This window comes from Mobula birostris, chromosome 22 (genome assembly GCF_030028105.1).
Source record: "Mobula birostris isolate sMobBir1 chromosome 22, sMobBir1.hap1, whole genome shotgun sequence".
Classification (NCBI taxonomy): Eukaryota; Metazoa; Chordata; class Chondrichthyes; order Myliobatiformes; family Myliobatidae; genus Mobula; species Mobula birostris.
The window spans coordinates 5143284-5166887 of record NC_092391.1 but is presented as its reverse complement, the minus strand read 5'-3'; the positions used below and the strand labels follow the sequence as shown (position 1 = coordinate 5166887).

Sequence of the window (23604 nt, the reverse complement as noted above, 5' to 3'; positions counted from 1 at the left end):
AACACAAGAACAAAAGCAACACGTTCCCTTCCATGCTCCCTCCCTCCAACCTTAGTGTATCCCACAGTCCAGACGCTCAGCCGGCACGCACCTGTATTTTGCATTCGGCCTCTACCAACTGCAGTTTGGTCTGAGCCAGCTCCAGCTCCATCTCCCGCAGCTGGGTCTTCAGTAACTCTTTCTCCTTGTCCTGATAGTCTTCAGAGATATCCTTAGAAGTACTGACAATTTTGAGAGTCCCCTCTTTGTTGAAGAGTTCTCTGCAGCGATCACAACTTTGAACTTTTCCCTGTAATGAGAGAGATATCAGTCAGTGCCACTTTAATGAAAACATTCTTGTTGTGAAGATGCAACATACTTTAATTATAGCGGAAGTTCTTTGCTTCCTATGCATTAACAACATCTCAGAGGAGGTTCACGAGAATGATCACAGAAATGAAAGGGTTAATGTATGAGGAGCGTTTGATGGTCCTGGGCCTGTACACACTGGAATTTAGAAGAATGGGGGGAGGGGATCTCATTGAATTCTACTGAATACTGGAAGGCGGAGGGAGAGTCAATGCAGAAAAGATGTTTCCAGTAGTGGGGGACTCTTAAGACCAGAGGGCACAGGTTCAGAATAGAAGGACATCGTTTTGGACAAAAATGGGAAGGAATTTCTTTAGCCAGAGGATGGTGAGCCTGAGGAATTCATTGCCACAGACAAACCATTGAGTATATTTAAAGTGGAGGTTGATAGGTCCTTGATGAGTCAGAGCATCAAAGGTTACGAGAAGGCAGGAGATTGGGATTCAGAAGGATAATAAATCAGCCATGGTTGAATGGCATTGCAGACTTGATCAGCTGAATGGCCTAATTCTACTCCAATGTCTTATGATCTTCCCACCTGTGATACCAGATGAGTTCAGTGCCATTTGTACAGGTACAATGACAAACTTACATCAGCTTTACAGGCACAGCATTCACAACAAAAACATCAATTAAACAAGAGACTCTGTGATGCTGGTAAACTCGAACAACACACAAAATGCTGGAGGAACTCAACAGGTCAGGCAGCATCTATGGAAGGGAATAAGCAGTTGACATTTTGGGTGAAGACCTTTCATTAGGACTGGAGAAGAATGAGGAAGAAGCCAGAGATTAACTATAAATTATATAAAATAATAATAAAAAAAGCAGAATTAGAACAACAAAAAAAGTCCATTGTAGTGTGAAATTAGTTAACCAATTTCCCCCGGGATCAATAAAGTATGACTATGACTATGCATAGTGAAGTAGTGACCAACATTGTATGAGTTCCTCCAAGAGCCAAATGGTTAAAGTAGCTGTTTTTGAAACTGGTGGGGTGGGACTTCAGGCTTCTGTATCTCCTGCCAGATGGTAGCTGTGAGAAGATGGCATGGCCTGGATGATGGGGTTGTCTGGTGGTGATAGATGTCGCCCTCTTGACGCAGCTTGTGTGATATATCGAGCTGAGTCCATTACTCTCTACAGCTTCCTGTGTTTCTGCATGTTTGAATTGCTGTACCAAACCATGATGCAACTAGTCAAAATGCTTTCATCAACCCATCAGTAGAAGCTAACTGGAGTATTCAGTGACATACCAAATGTCTTTAACCCTTGAAGAAAATAAAGGCAGTGGTGTGTTTCTTTGTGATTGCGTCAGTGTGTTGGGCCCAGGTCAGGTTATCTGATATGTTAACTCCCAGGAATTTAAAAAGCTGTTGCCTCTCTCCACCACCAATGTAGACTGGTGCATGTCCACCCTCCTTCCTCTTCCAAAAGTCAAAGACCAGTTTAAAATTATTTTTTTTTTTTTACTGATGTTTGTTGTTGCACAAACATTCAACTAATAGCATGTTCTGTGCAGAAGTGCCATAGATCTAGTGCATTTAATGAGTTCCTCTGACCTTGTGGTCAGCACCTTCATAGACAGTCGGCACCCTGATCATGAAGTTCTAGTCCGGTTTCCTCCCACAGTCCAAAGACATACTAGTTCAAAGTAAATTTATTATCAAAGTACTTATCAGTCATCGTATACGACCCTGAGATTCATTTTCTTGTTACATAGTAAGTCCAAGAAACACAACAGAATCATTGAAAGACTGCACCCAACAGGACAAGCAAACAACTAAAAAACATACTGTGCAAATACAAAAACGAAGCAATAAATATCGAGAACGTGAGATGAAGAGGCCATTGGTAGTGGAAGCACTTCAATGATGGGGCGAGTAAAGTTATCCCCAGTGCTCAAGAGCCCCATCACTGAGGCTGAGGGTGATAACAGCTCCTGAACATGGTGGTGAGGCTCCTGTATCTCCTTCCTGATGACAGCAGCGAGAAGAGAGCACAGCCTGAATGGTGGGGGTCCATGATTACTGATGCTGCTTCCCTGCAATGGTGGGGAGGGCTTTATCGGTGATGGACTGGGCTGTATCCACTAATTTAAACTGGACACTGTAAGTTGTCCTGTGATTAGCCTTGGGTTAAATAGGTGGGTTGCTGGGTTGGTCCAAGAGGGCCTGTTCTGTACTGCATCTCTAAAGCTAAATAAAAATGAAAATATACAGTACATACCCTTCAGCCCAGGATGTTGTGCTGATCTATGTAAACCTACTCCACGATCAATCCAACCCTTACCTCCTACAGAGCCATTACCCCCCCCATTTTTCCTTCATCCGTGTGCCTACTCAGATTCTCTTTAATGTCCCTAATACACCTGCCTCTACCACCACCTAGCGGTGTGTAAAAACGTTCTTTCTGGATGCCGTTCTGGTTGGAGGAACTAAATTAGCAAGGGTTTACTCATCAGACTCGGGGAATTCTGACCTATTGCATGTGCGTGAACTATTCAGAGAAGGAGCAGAGCTTCAAATTAATACATCAAATCTCCCTGTTGTATTAGCCTCTTCCGTCCGTGTTTAGAATTTATTTATTTCTAGCAAGTAACACCAATGTGGATTCTGAAACTACTTTAGATTCAATAACAGGATGCTTGCACGGGCATTAGAGCATCCAGTAATGTCAGGAGTGTTACAATGGGTCCACACAGTTCTCCAAGGTTAATTTTGTGTTTTAACATCAGCCTGGCACAAGTCGGTAAACACATATTTTAAGCAGTAGCTTCCTGACAGAGGAACGCTCAAGGTCATTTATAGTAAGAACTCAGCTGGTGTTTTCTGTACCTTGTTTCATAAATTAAGCAAAAGAAGAACAAAGAAAATTGTCTAAGGACATTGGGATGGATGAAAATAAATGCAGGGCTATCTGGGAGAGAAGGGTTATATTGAGCTCGGAGTGGGTTAAAAGGTCAGCACAACATTGTGGGCCAAAGAGCCTGTACAGTTCTATAGTCCTTTGCCTCTTGTTTAGGTCATAGGACAGACCCAAATACAAAAGGAGCAAGAACACTGATTTAAAACCAAAAATTTTGGGGAATATTCAGCAGGCCAAGCAGTAGCTGTGGTGAGAAAAACAGGTAACAGTTTACTAGAAGTGAAATGAGAAAAAGGAATGTCTGTGATAGGATGATAGATGACAGTAGGTGTGCTGGCTAGAGAGGGGAGTTGAGATGGTATAAAGAGAGAGAGATGAATGAAAACAGAGAGAGAGAAAAACACAATGCTGGAACAGGAAATAGAGCACAGTAGTTCACACCTGTTCTGATATGAACTGGAATTTCTGATTTCAGTGTAGTCTCCTGTGCAGTAACATACTTAGACTGAAGGTGAGATTCTGTTTACATTGATCTTACACTGGGCTTTGGTGGAACAGTACACAGAGAGGGTAGACAGTCAGGGTCTTTTTCCCCCACGGTGGAAGTAATGAAAACGTACAGGGCATAGTTTAAGGTAAGAAGGGGAATGTTTAAAAGATATGAGGGGAGCATGTGTGCTGGGTGCCTGGAATGAGCCGCTAGGAGCAGCTATGATAACGGTGTTTAATAGGCAGTTGGATTCATGGTAATGCAGGTATGGAGCATAGACTGTGTGCATGCAGATGGAATGAATATTGACACAGATAAGGGTTTGTCCCTGTGCTGTACAGATCTATATTCTATGAGTCTCTGCTGCCATCTCTTCTCCAGTGGTCCTGCAAAGAATCACAGATTTAGGCTCTGGCCATCCAGCCTCGACTTCTTTGGGCCTTGATCTGGATTTCCGATCAACAGGTACTTTAGGGAGAGTCACTACCAGAAGCCTGTGCTCACATATTCCACTCCACGCAGTTTGTTATAAGAATCAGTGTTGTTTTCCTGGCACAATTATATGGTTCATTCTGGGCTATGGCTATGCAAGTCCTTTCACTGTGTGATACACCAATCATGAACTAACAAGTGTTTTGGAGAAGTGAAAGGTTCTTTGAATACTCAGAGCAACAAAGGACAAGGTAGAACTTTACAAATATATCGGCTACATTAAAATCTGAGGAGCAGCCTTCCATGAAGAGACTGAAAGGTGTGAAGTGACATTTTGACATTGAGAGTACCAGACTCTGGGAGCACAGCATAGTCTTTGAAACAAGTATATTTTACAGAGTTTGGATTGAATTACAATTAGAATGTATTAAAGCTGTAGAACAGAAACATAAATATCTTTATACAACTCCCCCATCAGCTAATCACTGCAAAGTAACTAGACCCTTTGCAGTTATGTCTAATAGATTTACATTGTCTTGTAATTAACACTGGGAAACTAAGCTTAGTTTTCAGAGTAATTCTCAGCCTAATCCGATTAGATTACAAAATTTCAGAGATTATCAGTGTGAAAGAGCTGCATCAGTGATTAGGAATGTTACAATGCAAAATGCAACTTGCTGGATTCAACAAGAAACACAAGTATATTGTGGAGAAAACTAAACAGTGCTCCACAAGACCAATTTGAAAACGCTGACTGTATTCAGTAGGCATAACTCCACACTGTATAAATATTCAATCTACTAAAAAGGTGGGTCAGATTTTGTTACACACAGTAAACACAAGAGATTCTGCAGATGCTGGAAATCCAGAGCAACACACACAAAACGCTGGAGGAATTCAGCAGGTCAGGCAACATCCACTGAGGGGAATAAACAGTCGATGTTTTGGGCTGAGACCCTCCATCAGGACTGGAAAGGAAGAATAAGCCAGAATAAGACAGTGGAGGGAGGGAAAGACAACAAGCTGGCAGGTGAAAGGTGATGAATTTCACTGCTTTGTATCAGAATTTTGTACATTCTCCCTGTAATTGTATGGGTTTCCTCAGGGTGCCCCATGTTCCACACACGTTCCAATATGTACGGGTTATGGCTATTAAGTTGTGGGCATACTTTGTTATCACCAGAACCATGGTGACACTCATGGCCTGCACCCAGCACATCATCAGATTGTGTTGGCTGTTGATTCAAATAAAGTTATTTCATTTTATGCTTCAATGTACGTGACAAATAAAGATAATCTTTAATCTTTAAATAGGCTGTGTAAGTCTAATGTCAAAACGATGTGACTTAAAACGATACTTAATTCCCAGAACTGTTAGAAATACCCAGTAGAGTCGAGCAGCATCCTCGGAAATCACAAAATTCCAGGTCCACAATCTTAGTCGTTTTTCTCTCTCTGCAGATGCTGCCTGACCTGTTGTGTTTCCAATTTTTCCAGCTTTCTAGTTCAGATTTCCAATGTCTCCAGTTTATTTTTAGTTTTCAACATTAATTTCCCAGCTTGATTGGACTCAATATGCGACTCACCCGAATCTGTTCCAAGTCCGCTTTATTTCCCAGCTGCTGTCGCTCCAGCCTCTCACTCAGCTGAGAGCAGATCTAAAAAAGACACACTTTAAACATGCAGAAAAATGCACTCATCACTATTTTCATTATTTCGTACAACCCACTGCAACTTGAGATTAAAATCTGCAACTATCTGCACTGAGCACCGTGTTAAAAGGAAATTCTTGAAAGACCCCTACTTATCCAGATGCAAGGTCTGTTGCTGAATTTGCTCTTTCGATATACAAAATGATGACTGATAAGGAAGACAAGACAGGAAATAGCTACTCTGAACTTTCTAGTTGTAGGGAAATAAAACTGCACTTCAAGTGAAATGAACAATACAAGGCAAAACACAGGCTAAAACTCTCTAGGGCTGCACACTAGGGACCTGAGAGGGAACTTCTTCACTCAGAGGGTGGTGCAAGTGTGGAATGAGCTGCCAGTGGAAGTGGTGGATGGGGGTCCAATTGTAACATTTAAGAGAAGTTAAGATAAGTGTTATGGATGGGAGAATGAGGATGATGGTTCAATGGAACTAACAGTTTGAAATGGACCAGATGGGCCAATTCGCCTGTTTCTGTGCTGTTGTGACATTGTGACAAGCAACTAGACACTGCTGCAATTATTTGTACACAACTCCCCACCAGAAAACTATGGCAGCTACAGACCTGCTTGTAATCACTGATGATCGAACTGTTCTTCTTTATTTCTGATTCTGCTTTGTCGAGCTCTCTTCGGCACATCTCCTTCAGCTGTGGAAGGCAAGACCAGACGTTACATTGAAAGCAGTGACCAATTCATGCTGTTCTAGCACAATACTCAGTTATATACATATGACACTACTAATCTTGGTTGCCAGGCACTAGTTGTGACAGAAGAGTTTCCCTCTCAGTCCCACACCACACTGGTTGGCTGTAGGGAGCCAACAAAACATAAAGGGACAAATACGTAGGCAGATCATGGGAAGATATAAAAACACACTAGTAGTAGAGGTGACTTTAATTCTCCAAGATTGATTGAAATTCCCCTAGTGTCAGAGGTTAAGATGAACAAAATTTGTTAGATACATCTTTGATAGTTTCTTCAAACAATAAGTGCAACCAGGGACAGGGTCACTCTTGACCTTGTGTTGGGAAATGAGCCTAGCCAGCTGACTGAAAATTCAGTGGGGGAGCACTTTGGGAAGAGTGATCATAACTATAAGTGGATATCACTAGACCTTAGGAGGACAAGTACTAAACTGGAGGAGGGCTGATTCCAACAGTATTACACAGGAACTGGGAAGAGTAGACTGGGAGCAGCTGTAACTGGGCTACTCTATTTCTAACAGGTAGGTGCTGTTTAAAGCCCTGCATGTTCCTGTGAAGAAGAAAAACAAGCATGAAAAAGCTCAGGGAAACCTAGGAGGATGAGAAAGGTTATACATTTAGACAAAACAAAAACAAAGGAAGCATATGTAAGGTTTAGAAAGCTGAAATCAGATTTTGACAAAAAAGTAGGAAAAGAGTTTAAAAAGGAAATGAAGAGGGTTAAAGAGGTCATGAATTCTCCTCAGCAAGTAGGATTAAGGAAAAGTCTAAGACATTTTATACATACAGTAAAAACACAAAAGTAGCTAGGGGAAGGGTAGGACAGAGAGAATTTATAAACAAGAGATTCTGCAGATTCACAAAATGCTGGAGGAACTCTGCAAGTCGGGCAGCGTCTTTGGAGAGGATTACACAGTCGAATTCCTCGCCAGTCGTGATGAAATGTCTTAGTCCGAAACGTTGATTGGTTATTCCCCTCCATTGACGTTGCTTGACTTGCTGAGTTCCTCCAGTATTTTGTGTGTGGTGCAGGGGGATTTTATATCCTGGAGCCGGAGGAAGTGTATTGGGGGTGCTTCTACCTGGCCTTTAACGCTATAAAACCTAAGACATAATAAAGCAAAGGAGCAGAATTAGGCCATTTGGCCCATTGAGTCTGCTCCACCATTCCATCATGGCTGATTTATTATCCCCCTTGACTCCATTCTCCCACTTTCTTCCCCAAAACCTTTGACGCCTTGACTATTCAAGAACCTATCAAACTCTGCTTTAAATGTACTCAATGACTTATTCACCACCCTCTAGCTAAAGAAATTTCTCATCTCTGTTCTAAAGGGACATCCTTCTATTCTGAGGCTGTGACCTCGCCATGGGAAACATGCTCTCTACTGTCTAGGCCTTTCAGTGGAGACGAGACTGAACACAGTTGCAATGATCTTCTGATCACTGCTATGCTTCACATTTGTGCAGTTACTCGATGGTAAAATAAAACGACCAGCTGGCAGCCTTTGATCCAATTGTTTCATCAGGATTTTTCACAGGGCAGATCAGTGGTGCAGATGGCAAAGTCACTACCTCTCAGCTCCAGAGACACAGGTTCTCTGCTGTCTGTGTGGAGTTTGCATGTTTTCCCTGGGTGGAGAGTTTGCATGTCTGTTAATTGGCTGCTATAATTGGCCTCTGGTATGGAGAACAGGCAAGTTCACTACCCTCTACTAAAGGCATTTCTCATCTCTATTCTAGATCCTCCAAGAGCCTCCTTGTTGTAGGGTTTGGAGGCTTGTGTGCTTCAATGACCCGAGAGTTATGTTGGCTGGGGTCAGGACTTCATGCTTTGGCTCCTGGTAGGGTCACCCATGCCAAATAGGGCAAAGGGTAGAGGTCAGACTAACTGTGGTCCACTTGTCCTCCAGGTTTGTGGGTTCAGGTTAGGGCTAACAACTCCAACTGGTAAAATAAAATTACTATGGAAACAGCCATGAAAAATCCTTCTATATTTGTGTGACGGTATGGACAGACAGACATGGAGCACCTTCACTGCTGTCCAAAGTCAGTGGTATAATGGGCAGTAAACTATTCTGAGGCTGTGTCCTCTGGTCCTAGACTCCCCCACTATATTGAACGTGGTGAGACCAGAGCTAGGGCAGCTTGTAGGGTTAATCCCAGCAACAACAATCACCTGACCAGCTTCGTTTTCCAGTCTTTTCTTTTCATCCTCTGCATCGACCAGCTTTTGTTTGGTCATCAGTAGCTCCTTATTCAGCGCATCAGCTTTCTCCTCAGCCTGTGGGGTGAAGTAAACAGAAACATTTTTCATTTCCTCCAAGCTAGCTGATTTTTTTCTAAGAGCTTATATATTCAATGCAAAGAGGTTATTTCAGATTTCACTTTCCATTATCCAAAACTTGTCATTTCAAAAATTCCACAGAAAACCAACTCTCCAGTGCATTTTTGTTCCAACAATGAAATAAATTCAACACAATGCAAGGAAGAACAAAATTGAGACTCAGAAATCTCCTCTTTATCATTAAAGGATGTGGCTTTGTAATCATGGCTTAGAAACCGGTCATGATAAGTGATGTTATAGTCTTTATATCCAGGATGTACTATTTTTGTTGTTGTGAACACTGGCATTCTTTATTCATCACACCACACCTCTCTGCCCCCATAAAACATTAGAACAGCCTACAACCCACGCTGTAATGCCAACCTTTGAACCTACTCCAAAATTAATCTAACCCTTTCCTTCTACAGAGCTCTCCATTTTTCTATTTATTGTCCCTGTGCCTAACAGTCTCCTAAATGTCCCTGATTTATCTGCCTTTGTCACCAGCAAGGTATTCCAAGCACCCACTGCTCTCTGTGTAAAAAACTTACCTTTGACATTCCTCCTTCTTGGGGCATTGCCAATTGAAAATGTCCTCGATGCTGGGAAGGACGGTGCCCCTGATGGGGCTGGCTGAGTTTACAACTTTATGCAGCTTTTCCCCATCCTGTGCAGTGGCCCCTCCATACCGGATGATGATGCAACTAATCAGAATGCTCTCAATGGAACATCTGCAGAAATTTGCTATAATCTTTGGTAACAAACCAAATCTCCTCAAACTCCTAATGAACTTGGGCATAGGGCTAGCAAACCCATCATGTAAAAACTCAGAAACAGCAGTGTCAACAGAAGCTCCAAAGACCTCATCCCTAGGAAAGGAAGAATCTTTGTCTTAAAGATGTATGAAGTTGTGTGATGAAATTGGAAGCCACAAGGCTGATCAACCTTCAGCCACGACCAAGGAGTCTGGTGAGCTGCTGTCGGCAGTCTAGGTCTCAGCAGGGGTGATGGGCTTAAGAAGAAGTAAATGCACATGGAGATTAAGGCTGACCCTTCCTTCCTTCAGAGTTGGTTTTAATTGCCGCTCTTTTAGTATGTAAGGGATCTTACTTTTCAATAAATTATCTACTTGATGATGGCCATCACAACTGAGCTGCTCAGCAAACACCTAAAGGTGAAGTGAACCAAGCAGGAACCCTGTGGCCATCTGTTTAATTCATTACCTACATCAATGAGGTTCACAGAATAGCAAGCGGAACTCAAGCATTAAAGATATTACCATGTAGAGCATTCTGACTGGTTGCATCATTGTTTGGTCTAGAAGCAAAAATGCACAGGATTGGAAAAAGCTGCAGAGAGTTGGAGACTCAAAACAGCTCTGTCATGGCCACTAGCCTCCTCTGCATCGAGGACACCTTCCCAAGGCGATGCATCGAGGACGTCTTCCCAAGGCGATGCATCGAGGACGTCTTCCCAAGGCGATGCTTCGAGGACGCCTTCCCAAGGCAATGCATCGAGGACGCCTTCCCAAGGCGATGCATCGAGGACGCCTTCCCAAGGTGATGCATCGAGGACGCCTTCCCAAGGCGATGCATCGAGGACGCCTTCCCAAGGCGATGCCTCGAGGACGTCTTCCCAAGGCGATGCATCGAGGACGTCTTCCCAGGCGATACTTCGAGGACATCTTCCCAAGGCGATGCCTCAAGAAGGCAGCATCCATCATTATGGACCCTCACTATCTAGAACATGCTCTTTTCTGCTTGCTACCAGCAGGGAGGAGATACAGAAACCTGAGGCATGACATTCAGTGTCTTAGGAACAGCTTCTTCCCCTCGTCCATCAAATATCTGAATGGTCCATGAACACTTGAACACTTCATCACTACTCTGCACTCTTTGCACACGATTTATTTTCAATAATTTATAGTAATTTTATGTAATGCACTGTACTGCTGCCGCAAAACAAGTTTCCCAACGTATGTCAGCGATAATAAACCTGATTCTGAGTGGGTGAGATACCTGTGGATGCAATGCAAACCTCTGACATGCTATCTACAATGTGCAGTTCCACCTTTTAAAAGTGGCCACTAAACCCGCACAGTGTTTGCTTGTTGGTAATTACAAGACCAATTCAAGAGACAGTTCAATGCTTGTTGTTATATTACACCATTTAAACTCTCAGTAAGCTGAGACTCAGAATGACGTGTTTATACTTATCATGTTCCTGCTGCTCATTTTATGCTTATTGTGTTTAGTTAATGCTGCATCAGATCTCCAGTTAACAATCATTTTGCTCTCCTTCACACTAGTGAAGAATGACAATAAATCAATAAATGATCTTCAATCTTGATAGATATGTCACCAAATTACGTTATACACAACACTGGATTTTCAATTGGTATATACGTTGCCTATAAAAAGTATTCACCCCACCCCCCCCGAAAGTTTTTTATGTTTTATTGTTTTACAACACTGAATTGCAGTGGATTTAATTTGGCTTTTTTTGACACTGATCAACAGAAAAAGACTTGTGTCAAAGTGAAAACAGATCTCAACAAAGTGATCTAAAATAATTACAAATATGAAACACAAAATAAATTGATTGCATAAGTATTCACCTCCCCCCCCCCCCCCCCCGACTTTAACATGACACACCAAATCATCACTGGTGCAGACAAATTGTTTTAGAAGTCACATAATTAGTTAAGTGGAGATGCTTTTGGAGACCTGTGTGCACACAAGCTGTTCCAGTTGACTGTAGTAAAAATAGACCTGTATCTGGAAGGTCCAACTGCTGGTGAGTCAGTATCCTAGCAAAAACTACACCATGAAGACAAAAGGACACTCCAAGCAACTCCATGAGAAGGTCATTGAAAAGCACAAGTCAGGAGATGGATACAAGAAAATTTCCAAGTCACTGAATATCCCTTGGAGTATAGTTAAGTCCATCATCAAGAAAAGGTAAAAATATAACACAGCTGTAAATCTGCCTACAGTAAGCCGTCCTCAAAAACTGAGTGACCGTGCAAGAAGGGGACTACTGAGGGAGGCCACCAAGAGACCCATAACAACTCTGGAGAAATTACAAGCTTTACTGGCTAAGTTGGGAGAGACTGTGCATACAGCTGTTGCCTGGGTGCTTTATGAGAGAATGGCAAACAGAAAGCCACTGTTGAAAAAAAAACTCACACAAAATCTTGGCTAGAGTTTGCCAGAAAGCATGTGGGAGATTCTGAGGTCAGTTGGAAGAAGGTTCTGTGGTTTGATGAAACCAAAATTGAACTTTTTAGCCATTAGACTAAACGCTATGTTTGGCATCAGCCAAACACTGCACATCATCAAAAACACACCATCCCTACTGTGAAGCATGGTGGTGGCTACATCATGCTGTGGGAATGCTTCACCGCAACAGGCCCTGGAAGGCTTGTGAGGGTAGAGGGTAAAATGAATGCAGCAAAATACATGGAAATCCTGGAGGAAAACCTGATGCAGATGGCAAGAGAACTGCGACTTGGGAGAAGATTTGTTTTCCAACAAGTCAATGACCCCAAGCACAAAGCTACACAGGGATGGCTTAAAAACAACAAAGTTAATGACCTGGAGTAGCCAAGTTGGAGTCCAGACCTCAATTCAATTGAGAATTTGTGGCTGGACTTGAAAAGGGCTGTTCACTCACAATCTCCATGCAATCTGACAGAGCTTGAGCAGTTTTGTAAAGAATGGGGAAAAATTACAGTCCAGATGTGCAAAGCTGATAGAGACCTACCCACACATACTCAAGGCTGTAATTGCTGCCAAAAGTGTATTTACTAAATAATTATACAATCAATTATTTTGTGTTTAATAACTGTAATAAATTTAGACCAATTTGTAGAAATTTGTTTTCAGTTTGACACTAAAGAGTAGTTTCTGTTGATCAGTGTCAAAAAAAGCCAGATTAAATCCACTGTGATTCAATGTTGTAAAATAATAAAACATGAAAACTTCCGGGGGGGGGGGGTATTTTTATAGGCACTGTACATGCTCGTTAGACCTGCGCTCACCATGGTAGTAGAGGTATTAACCTGTCAATATGCTAACAGAATTTAAACATAGATGCTCAGCACTGCAGCAAAGGAAGTAATATTTTCTCACTTTCCTAAGTAATTGTGTGTTATATGTGTACTACTGAGCTTTACATCTTGGCCTGGAGAAACATTGTCTCATTTGACTGTATACATGTATACAGTTAAACGACAATAAACTTGGCTTGAATAATAACTTTATAGAGCACTTTTCATATGGACAATGTACAGTAGCTCAAAGTGCTTTACAACGAGATTAAAGTGCAAACATGAAAATAAAATCAAGAATAAAAATAAACATGAAAATAAAAGACAAGATGTTATTTAAAATCAAGGTTAAGTAAATAGGTTTTGAATGCATTTATAAATGTCAACTGAGTCTGCATCTCTTACAGTTTTAGGTATTGGACTCCACAGTTTAGGAGCTTAGTTCAAGAAAGCTGACTTGCCAATTATCTTTTGAGAATGATTGTTTAAATTTATGAGACTGGCAGAAGAAGACCTGACAGCTCAGACAGGAATATAAAATGAAAATGATTTTGTGATATACTCTGGTTCCACACCATAGATTGCTTTGGAAGTCCAGTGAAAAGTGCATTGCAGAAATCTAGTCTATTTGATAGAAAGGTGTGAATTGGTTTTTCAGCATCATTACATGATAGAAATGGACATAGATTTACTCACTTTACATCAGAAAAGTTAGAAATCAAAGTGCAGATTCTGGAGCTAGATAATAACTGTGCATTACATACTTACCTTCCCAGAGAAAAACAAAATGACGGCAGATTATACCAACTGCTGGGGATGGAAATTGTTACAGGTAAATAATGTAGTCCACTCCATGACTAAGGATCTCACACTGGCAGCAAGAAACATTTTCTCAGACAATCCCAACATTCTCCAACTTGCTCAGTTGGCATTTTTAGCCTCTGCTATTTGGAAAATTTGGATGTAAAAATGTATAATATTTTTTGTAGTTTGTTTTGCGATACAACATGGAACAGGTCCTTCCAACCCTTCTAGCTGCATAACCCAGAAACCGGCCAACCTGTCCCGAGCCTAATCACAGGACAACTTACAATGATCAATTAACCTACTACCCAGTGGTCTTTGGAGTGTGGGAGGAAACTGGAGCACCTAGAGGAAACTCACACACACACACAGGAAGGAATGTACAACTTGCTTACAGAGGACACTGGAACTGAACTCTGAACTTCACGCCCTGAGCTGTAATAGTGTTGTGCTAACCACTGCATTACCGCGTCCAGAGCAAATGGGAAAATCACTCAGCTACAACATACCAGAAGGTACTAATGGGTGTGATTAACTTCAAGAATATATTCTATTCCAATTAATACTGAAATAAAAGTGAACAACAGACAGATTAGGCTGGTGAATAAAGATTAGAATTTAAACTTACATTGTCCAAATCCTTCCTGAGTGCGATCTTGCTGGTGACCAGCTCATGTGCAAGGTCATCATTCTCCTGTTCCAACCTCATATTTGCCTCTTGTAGACGCCTGTTCTCACGCTGTGGAAAAGAGGAACCAATCAGTTTCAGTACGGATGGTTTCAGACTAGCATACATCTCTACAAAGTGAACTTTAAACTCTTAACACAGACTGTGTTGTTCCATCAATGTGTTAACACAAATAATTGTACATTCACTTTAACTCGTCAACAGAATAAACAGCTATCTTTTCTGTTTAATTTTCATGTGAAAGAAAAAAATGTATTCCTAAACAAAATTCTGAAAATTTGGCAGATATTCATCATGATATCAATGAGACAGATCCAAGTGAAAAATATTTGAGTGACAAACTACTTTGTGCAGAGGTTAGAGTCACAGAGCACTACAGCACGGAAAAAGGCCCTTTGTCCCATCTTGTCCACTCCAAACTATTATTCTGCAAAGTTCCATCTAGACCCTAGCCCTCCATACCCCGTCCATCGACGTACAAATCCCAACCTCTCTTAAATTTTGCAATCGAACCCTCAAACACCACTTCCCTGGCAGTTTGATCCACGCTCTCACCACCCTCTGAGTGAACAAGTTCTGCAAGTCCTGGCAAAATCCTTATAAATGTTCTCTGCGCTCTTTCACTCTAATTGATTTCTTTCCTTTAGGTTGGGATTAATAGCTCCTGGAGCTATTTAAAGGTTAATTTATTATTGAAGTATACAACTCTGAAATTCTTCTTCTCCAGTAACCATGAAACCAAGAAAGAAAAGAACAGCAGCATGATCAACCACCCCCAAATCCCTCCTCCCTGCACAAAAACAAACGAGGAAAGTCGGGCAAAAAACAGAATAGAAAAAAAACTAAGAGACTGAAAAAAAGTCTGTAGTCAATATTGACCAGTACAGCACAGTATCAGGCCCATAATGTTATGTTGAATCAATTAAATTAGTATTCAAATGGACAACTATTCTAATCCCTTCTGCCTGCACAATGTCCATACCCCTCCACTTTCCTCACATTCACGTGTCTATCTAAATGTCTCTTAAAATTCCCTAATGTACCTGCCTCTCCCACCACCGCAGGGAGGGCATTCCAGACACCCACCGCTCTCTGTGTAAAAAAAAAATTCTCCTCACATCTCCTTTGGAATTACCCCCCTTTCACCTTAAATTCATGCTCTCTGGTACTACGTATTTCAACACTGGGAAAAAGATACTGTCTGTCTACTGTAGTTATGTCTCTCATAATCTTAATCTTATAACTTATCCATTAATTAATTAATGTAATTTTCTAAAAAAAACCTAAATGTGTGTGTGTATGTATGTATGTGTGGTTGGAAGGAAAAAAGAGCAACAATGCTTTAATCCCTGCCATTGAAGAATTAATTGTTTGTTAAAATCTTCCCATAATTTAGTTAGAAAGCTTCAATACTATTCTTAATCAATATAAATAAAATTGTTTCAACTTTCTCTCCAAAAATGGTGATAAGGAAATCTTTGCCGCCGTCTCTACAGGGAAAGATCTGGGGCAAATCACATTCAGTGAATGTCGTTGTAACCAATGAGCCTGTCCGTGGCAGGCTCGAGACGTGACTGCCAACAAGTGGCTTAATGACTGTCAACAACTCAGATCAGTCTGACAAAGTGGTTTCAGTGTCACCAGCTGATATGGGCCTCTCAGGGGCTGAGGAAGCACTCACAACATGCACTTGCATTAACGTCGACCTAGCTCATAGAGAAATAACTGGCTAACAAAACTAATTTACCTTTTCCTTTAAAAAAAATAGAAAGTACACTATACAGTGTGCCACACACACACACACACACAAAGCTAGAGGAAATCAGCAGGTCTGACAGTATCTATGGAGAGGAATAAAGAGTTACTGTTTCAGACCGAGACCCTTCATCAGGACTGTCCCCACCTTCTTATTTTGGCAAGTACAATATGTCCTAATGAAGGATCTTGGCCCGAAACATCAACTGTTTACTCTTTTCCATAGATGCTGCCTGGTTTGCTGAGTTCCTCCAGCATTTTGTGTCTGTTGCTTCCTATTCTGCCTCTTTCCCCCTTCCTTTCCAATCTTGATGAAGGGCCTTGGCCCAAAATGGCAACCCTTTATTCCTCTCCATAGATACTGCCTGATCTGCTGAGTTCCTCCAGCACATTGTGTGTGTTGCTTTGGATTTTGGGTGGCAGGGTGGAGATTCATCTGTATTAAAAGGAGGTGTAAGCTGTGTCTTCCCTCTGCTAGCCTGCAGGTCACTCTTGGGCAAGGTGTAGCACCTACTTAGCCCTGCCAATCAGGGCCATGTGGGCAGGCGATGGATGGTCATATGAGCAAATGGTGAATATCACGTCCTGGTTATGTAACCACTAATGCCAGGCCGACAATCACTGAAGTGTATTGATAATGGCTGGGGTTATCCGTCTTGAAAAGGCACTGCACAAAAGGCAGCAACGGCAAACCACTTTTGTAGAAAAATTTGCCAAGAACAATTGTGGATAAGATCATGATCGTCAATGTTAAACGACACAGCACATAATGATTTGTAGCATCTGCAGAATTTCTAGTGTTTATCATTTTAAAATGCAAGTTGCACAGCTCAATAAATACCTTATGTGGTAAGGAATAATTTTCTCAGAATTTGCACTGCTTTCATTAATTGGATGTGAACAAAATGTTCTATGGACGACTTTAATTTGTGTCAGTAATTTGATTTTTATTCAGTACAGAAAGCAAAGGTTAATGATGTGTAAATGCTTCATGAATAACTGCACATCGTAGAGCTTCATAGAATCAGTGGGATAATATTTTTGAGGAGATTATGGATCAAGGAACACAGCAGATCAGGCAGCATCTATGGAGAATAAATTGCAAAGGGCCTCAGCTCAAAGCATCAACTGTTTATTCCTCTCCATAGATGCTGCCTGACTTGCTGAGCTCCTCCAGCACTTTGTGTGTGTTGCTCTGGATTTCCAGCATCTGCAGGATCTCGTGTTTACACTAGAAGGTGCAAGTGGAGAATTCATTTCCTTGCAGTAAGCTAATCAGAAGGAAATTTTCAACAATCAAGAGGCCATTTTAACTGAAGGCTTCATAAGGTATCTAATGACAAAACACTTTGAACGTAGATATCACAGACAAGAGAAAGCTCTTGGCCTGAAATGTCGACTGTACTCTTTTCTATAGATGCTGCCTGGCCTGCTGAGTTCCTCCAGCATCTTGAGTGAGGAATGTGGATATCCGTTGTCTGGCAAATGATGCCACGAATAATTCCTTACCTCAAATCTTTCAACAGGGTCCTCCTGTTGCGCCTGTTGCTCCCGCATTACCAAGTATTCCTTTTCATATTTCTTAAGCTTTTTCTGACTGATCTGTTGATATATTCACAAATTAAACACTGCATTAACAAGCGTCTCCATTCATTTCTCCCCATTTATAATTCAGCACTATAGCAAAACACAGCTAAAGAACGAAAGCATATGCTGCTAGCTGAAGTAATAAGAGATCCATAGAAGTGGGCTTTCCCTATGATTAGTGTTCATAATTTACACTCAATGGCCACATTATTGAGTACACCTGCTCGCTAATGCAATATATGATCAACCAATCATGTGACAGCATCTCTGTGCATAAAAGCATGCAGACATGGTCAAAAGGTTCAGTTTTTCAGACCAAACAGAATGGAGGAAAAATGTGATCTAAGAGACTTTGACAGGGACTGATTGTTGGTGCCAGACGGGGTGGTTTGGGCATCTCAGAAACTGCTCATCTCCTGCAATTTTCACACACAACAGTCTCTAAAAATTACAGAAAATGGCTCACAAATCAAAAAGAAATTCAGTGAGCAGCAGTGCTGTGGGCGAAGATGCCTTGCCAATCAAGAGGTCAGAGGAAAGTGGCCAGGCTGGCTCAAGCTGACAGGAAGGGGACAGTAACTCAAATAACCACACGTTACAACAGTGGTGTGGAGAAAAGCATCTCTGAAGACAGCACATCGAACCTCGAACTGGATGGCTGCAGCAGACTACAAACATCACTCAGTACCACTCTTTTAGGTACAGCATGTACATTATAAAGTGTCAAACGGAGTGTATGTGTTAAAGTAAGTAGAGTCCAATGATTCCACCAGCTTTAAAAATCACCTTCTCTTTCATGTACAAGTGTGACATTTCATGCTTCCTGTTGAACTGACTAAAAGTACTACATTGAAATTTGTTTGCTTCACGTGTTTTGCTTCAATCAGCACTGTCCAGTGAGATAAAGATCCCTCAAATCTATGGACATAATCCATTTTAACAACTTTCAAAACAGGGGTTGTGTAGGAGAAGGCATGGGTGGGAGGCAGTACGGGTGGCGTGGGAGGAGGCACGGTAGTAGTATAGTGGTTAGCATATGCTATTACAGTGGCAGCAACTCAGGTTCAGTTCTCGGTGCTTGTAAGGAGTTTATACATTCTCTCTGTGCATGAGTTTTCTCTGGGTGCTGCAGTTTCCTCCCCCATTCCATGGATGTACTGGTGAGTACTTTAATTGGTCACATGGATGTTATTGGGCGCCGCAGGCTCATTGGGCCTGAAGCATTCGTTACCATGCTGTATCTCTAAATAAATTAATAGATCAAGCTGGGAATGAGACCGGGCAGGTGAAACAGGTTTGTGGAGGGAAGAATTTTGCATCTACTGATCATAATGCCATTAATTTCAAGGTAAATATGGAAAAGTATAATCCTGGCCCTCTGGTTGAGATTCCAAATTGGAAAAAGGCCAGTTTTGATGGTATCACAAAGAATCTGGCAAGTGTGGATTGGGACAGGCTGTTTTCTAACAAGTGTTTATTTGGTAAGTGGGAGGCCTTCAAAAGTGAAATTTTGAGAGCACAGAATCTGTATGTGCCTGTCCGAGTACAAGGCAAGGATAAAGGGTTTAGGGAACCTTGGTTTCCGAAAGATATTGAGGTTCTGGTTAAGAAAAAGGAGATACATAGCAGGTATAGACAGGTAGGAACAAATGAGGTGCTTGAATGTAAGAAAGGCAAGAGAACACTCAAGGAGGAAATCAGGAAGGCTAAAAGAAGACATGATGCTGCTCTAGCAGACAAGTTGAAGGAGAATCCTAAAGGCTTCTACAGATATGTTAAGAGCAAAAGGATAGCAAGGAACAAAATTGGTCCTCTGGAATATCAGAATGGTAATCTATGTTCAGAGCCAAAAGAGATGGGGGAGATCTTAATGGATTTTTTTCAATCTGTATTTACTCGGCAGAGGGACAGAGTCTATCGATATGAGGAAATGGGACAGCATGGTCACAGACCCTATGCAGTTGGAGGAGGAGGAAATCTTTGCTATGTTGAGGTAAATTAGGGCGAATAAATCCCCAGGGCCTGACAAGTTGCTCCTTCGGACCCTGGTGGGAGGTTAGTGCGGAAATTTCAGGGACCCTAGAAGAGGCATTTAAAACATGCTTAGCCATGGTGAGGTGCTGGAGGAATGGAGGATATCCAATGTTGTTCCATTGTTCAAAACAGGCTCTAAGAATAAGGCAGGAAGCTACAGCCAGGTGAGCCTGACGTCAGGAGTGGGGAAGTTATTGGAAGGTCTTCTCAGGGAACTGGATACACAAGTATTTGGATAGACAGGGACTGATTAGAAATAGTCAACGTGGCTTTGTGCATGGTAAATCATGTCTAAAATCCAAATTTTTTTTGAGGAAGTTACCAAAAAAGATAGGGCTGTGGATGTTGTCTGCATGGACTTTAACCAAGGCATTTCACAAGGTTCTGCATGGGAGGTTGGTCAAGAAGTTTCAGTTACTTGGCATTCAGCATGAGGTAGTAAACTGGATTAGACATTGGCTTTGTGGGAGAAGCCAAAGACTGGTAATAGAGGGTTGCCTTTCTGACTGGAGGCCTGTGACTAGTGGAGTGCAGCAGGGATCGATGCTGGGTAGGTTGTTGATTGTCACCTGTATCAATGATCTAGCTACAGTAGCACTAGGGGTCAGCTTCTTCGAGCTCATCTGCAGAAACAGTTTAATTCCTACACGTAAGGTCTCTTTTTTTACTTTTCAATATGATGGGTTCTATCGGTACCCTTGACCTGCAGCTGCACTCAAACTGCAGTTCTTTATGGTGATGGTTCCCACTCCCGGGCTCACTGACTGGATGCTTTCCAATATCCCAAGGGCATGGCGTAGAAGACCAGTGTGCCTTCAGGGTTTTGAGGCTTTGTGGCCCTGTGGACTAGCCAATTCTCTGCCAGTGCAGCCGAGTGAAGCATCGCAGGAGAAAACAGAACATTGGGAACAGCAGGTCAGCTGTTGGAGATCTCGGTACTCAGTGAACCCCTCTCCCTCTCTCTTGCCCCCTTTCTCTCGTTGGCGGGAGAGAGTTTGCAGCCAATTCTCAAGTCAGAAAACCCAAGAAAGCAACGCAGCAGACTTTAACAACATAAATCAGGAAGTTATTTTGTTTTTATTTGTCTCTCCTTGCAATGTGTGACACCTCTCTGCCCTTTTATTAGGGGGAGAGAGAGAGAGAGCCTGTGGCATGTTGAATCGACTGGGTGAACAATTAGTCTTTCTGTACTGCAGATCAGAGGCTCTCTTGGTGGCCTTGCTATTACTTGCTTGGCGAGTGGTGGGTGCTGATACATTTTGCTGAAATAAGTGAGGGAGGGGGAGGGTTGATGCTTTTCTGCTGCTTGTGTATGGAGGAGGGAAGAGGAGGGCTTTGGGGTTTTCTAACGTTTGTACTGTTACTTATTCTATGGGGTACTCTTCTGTTTCCATGGATATCTGCGAAGAGCAAGAATTTCATGTTGTACATTTATACATTCTCTGATTTTTTTTTGCAGGAAAATGGGATTCAGGGGGTTGGTGATCATGCTGCCTTTCCTTTCTTTCTTGGTTTCATGGCGACCTGGAGAATCAAAGAATTTCAGAGTTGTATACTTTAATAAGTGAACCTTTGATATTAAATGGAACTGTTGAACTATTCGATGAAAATGTGGTAAAGTGGATCAGCAAACTTGCAGATGACATCAAGGCTGGGAGTGTAGTGGACAGCAAGGAAGACTATCAAAGCTTGCAGCAGGATCTAGACCAGCTGGAAAAATGAGCTGAAAAATGGCAGATGGAATTTAATGCAGTTACGTGTGAGGTGTTGCACTCTGGGAGGACCAGCCAGGGGGTAGGTCTTACAAGGTGAGGGTGCTACTGAATGCAGTACATCAGAGGAATCTGGGAATACAAGTCTATAATTCCTTGAAAGTGACATCACAGGTAGATAGGGTCATAAAGAGAGCTTCTGGCACATTGGCTTTCATATCAATGTATTGAGTAAAGGAGTTGGGATGTTATGTTGAAATTGTATAAGATGTTGGTGAGAGCTAATGTGGAGTATTTTATGCAGCTTTGATCACCTACCTATAGGAAAGATGTTGATAAGATTGAAAGAGTGCAGAGAAAATTGACAAGGATGTTGCTGGGACACGAGGACCTGAGTTATAGGGAAAGGTTGAAAAGGTTACAACTTTATTCCCTAGAACATAAAAGATTGAGGGGACATTTGATAGAGGTATACAAAATCATGAGGGGTAAAGATAGGATAAATGCAAGTAGACTTTTTTCCACTGATGTTGGGTGAGACTGGAACAAGAGGTCATAGGCAAAGGGTGAAAGGTGAAATGATTTAAGGAACACAAGGGGGAACAACTTCTCTCAGAGGGTGGTGAGAGTGTGGAATGAAATGCCAGCGGAAGTGGTGGATGTGCGGTTGATTTCAACATTTAGGAGAAGCTTGGATAGGTACATGGATGGGAGGTGTACAGAGGGCTATGGTGCAGGTGCAGGTCGATGGGAACAGGAAGATTAATGATTCGGCACAGACTATACAGGCCAAAGAGCCTGTTCTATGCTGCAGTGCTCTATGACTCTACAGACCGTTGGACAAAGTAACATAGCTTGGCTGGTGGTTCACCAAAAGCAGAGGGTTGGGAGTCAGTCATACAGAACAGATTAATTTCTTAATATGCTTCAAGTTAGTTACTGATCCAGCAACCTCTCACTTGGGAACAACAAAAGATAGAAAGAGCGAACAAGACAGTTGAGGATTGTCATCAGGAAACCACTAAAGACATGTGGATATATTAAAATAGGCTTTCTGTACTTCATACAGTACAGTCCTTTTAGCCCACAATGTTACGCTGATAATTTAACCTACTCTAAGATCAATCTAACTCTTCCCTCCTATGTAACCCTCCATTTTACTATCATCCCTGTATCGAAGAGTCTCTTAAATGTTCTGATGTATCTGCCTCTGTCACCACCCCTGGTAGAGTGTTCCACGCACCCAGCACTCTCCAGGTAAAAAAAACTTGACTATCCTAGTAAGGTTGTAAAGATGTTTAAACCATTACCCCAAAAACCGGTCTATATTCCTAACTCATGCCTTCAGGACAGTGCGGGTGAAGTGGGGTCTGTGTACGTTCACGTGTGCACATGCAAAAAAAAATTATTGATTCTAGTAAGATATCAGTATGGAACTTCTCTATAAACCAGGAGAGCATTTGAAAACATCCTAGCTGCAATGCCTTACAAAAACATGGGTTCAAAAAGTTTCAGGAAATAATACTTGCAACTAATCCACTGTTTCCGGTAGTGTAAAGGAGTCAGGTATCCACAATACAAATGACAGGTGTCCATGTTGAAGTGAGGGTCAATTTGCAATCTCAAATGAATTTTAAATCTGCAGAATACTTACCAGCTCCTTATGTTTCATTCAGCAATGAAATTAAAATTTAAAAGTCAAAATATCAGTTTATCAGAGTAACACACACAAATGCTGAAGGAACTCAGATGGAACAGCGTCTATTCCCCCCTTCTGCTGAGTCCTTCCAGCATATTGTGTGTGTTACTGCATCTGCATAGAATCTCATGTTTATGATTTGCCAGAATAATTCAATGTTCTATCCTGCCATGCACAATGGAATATCTTTTCTTCCCCCAAAGATACAGGTTAAGGAAATTCCTCCAAAAACAAAGCATTTGCTTGGTTACCTTCATACTGCAAGCCAGCTCCATCAGCTTTTTAGCATTTTCCTCCGAGCGATACCTTTTAGGAAGCTGTACACGGAAAAATTTTAAGGCTCCTTCAAAGTCTGTTAACAGAAGATCATCCTTTGAAGTCTGTGGTAGAGATT

The 23604-nt window shown here is 41.8% G+C and overlaps 1 protein-coding gene across 5 annotated transcripts in view; it reads right to left on the bottom strand.

The window, feature by feature from the left end:
- LOC140186475 (rab GTPase-activating protein 1) overlaps positions 1 to 23604 on the bottom strand; it is a 250738-nt gene that overhangs the window by 5218 nt on the left and 221916 nt on the right. For all 5 annotated transcript variants that reach the window (XM_072240791.1, XM_072240793.1, XM_072240794.1 and 2 more), the window contains 7 exons: positions 23462 to 23590; positions 17688 to 17780; positions 14364 to 14474; positions 8734 to 8838; positions 6414 to 6497; positions 5725 to 5796; positions 92 to 289 (listed from right to left, as the gene is read on the bottom strand). In XM_072240791.1, coding sequence (XP_072096892.1) covers positions 92 to 289; positions 5725 to 5796; positions 6414 to 6497; positions 8734 to 8838; positions 14364 to 14474; positions 17688 to 17780; positions 23462 to 23590 — 792 coding nt within the window. The remainder of the gene's footprint in view (positions 1 to 91; positions 290 to 5724; positions 5797 to 6413; positions 6498 to 8733; positions 8839 to 14363; positions 14475 to 17687; positions 17781 to 23461; positions 23591 to 23604) is intronic.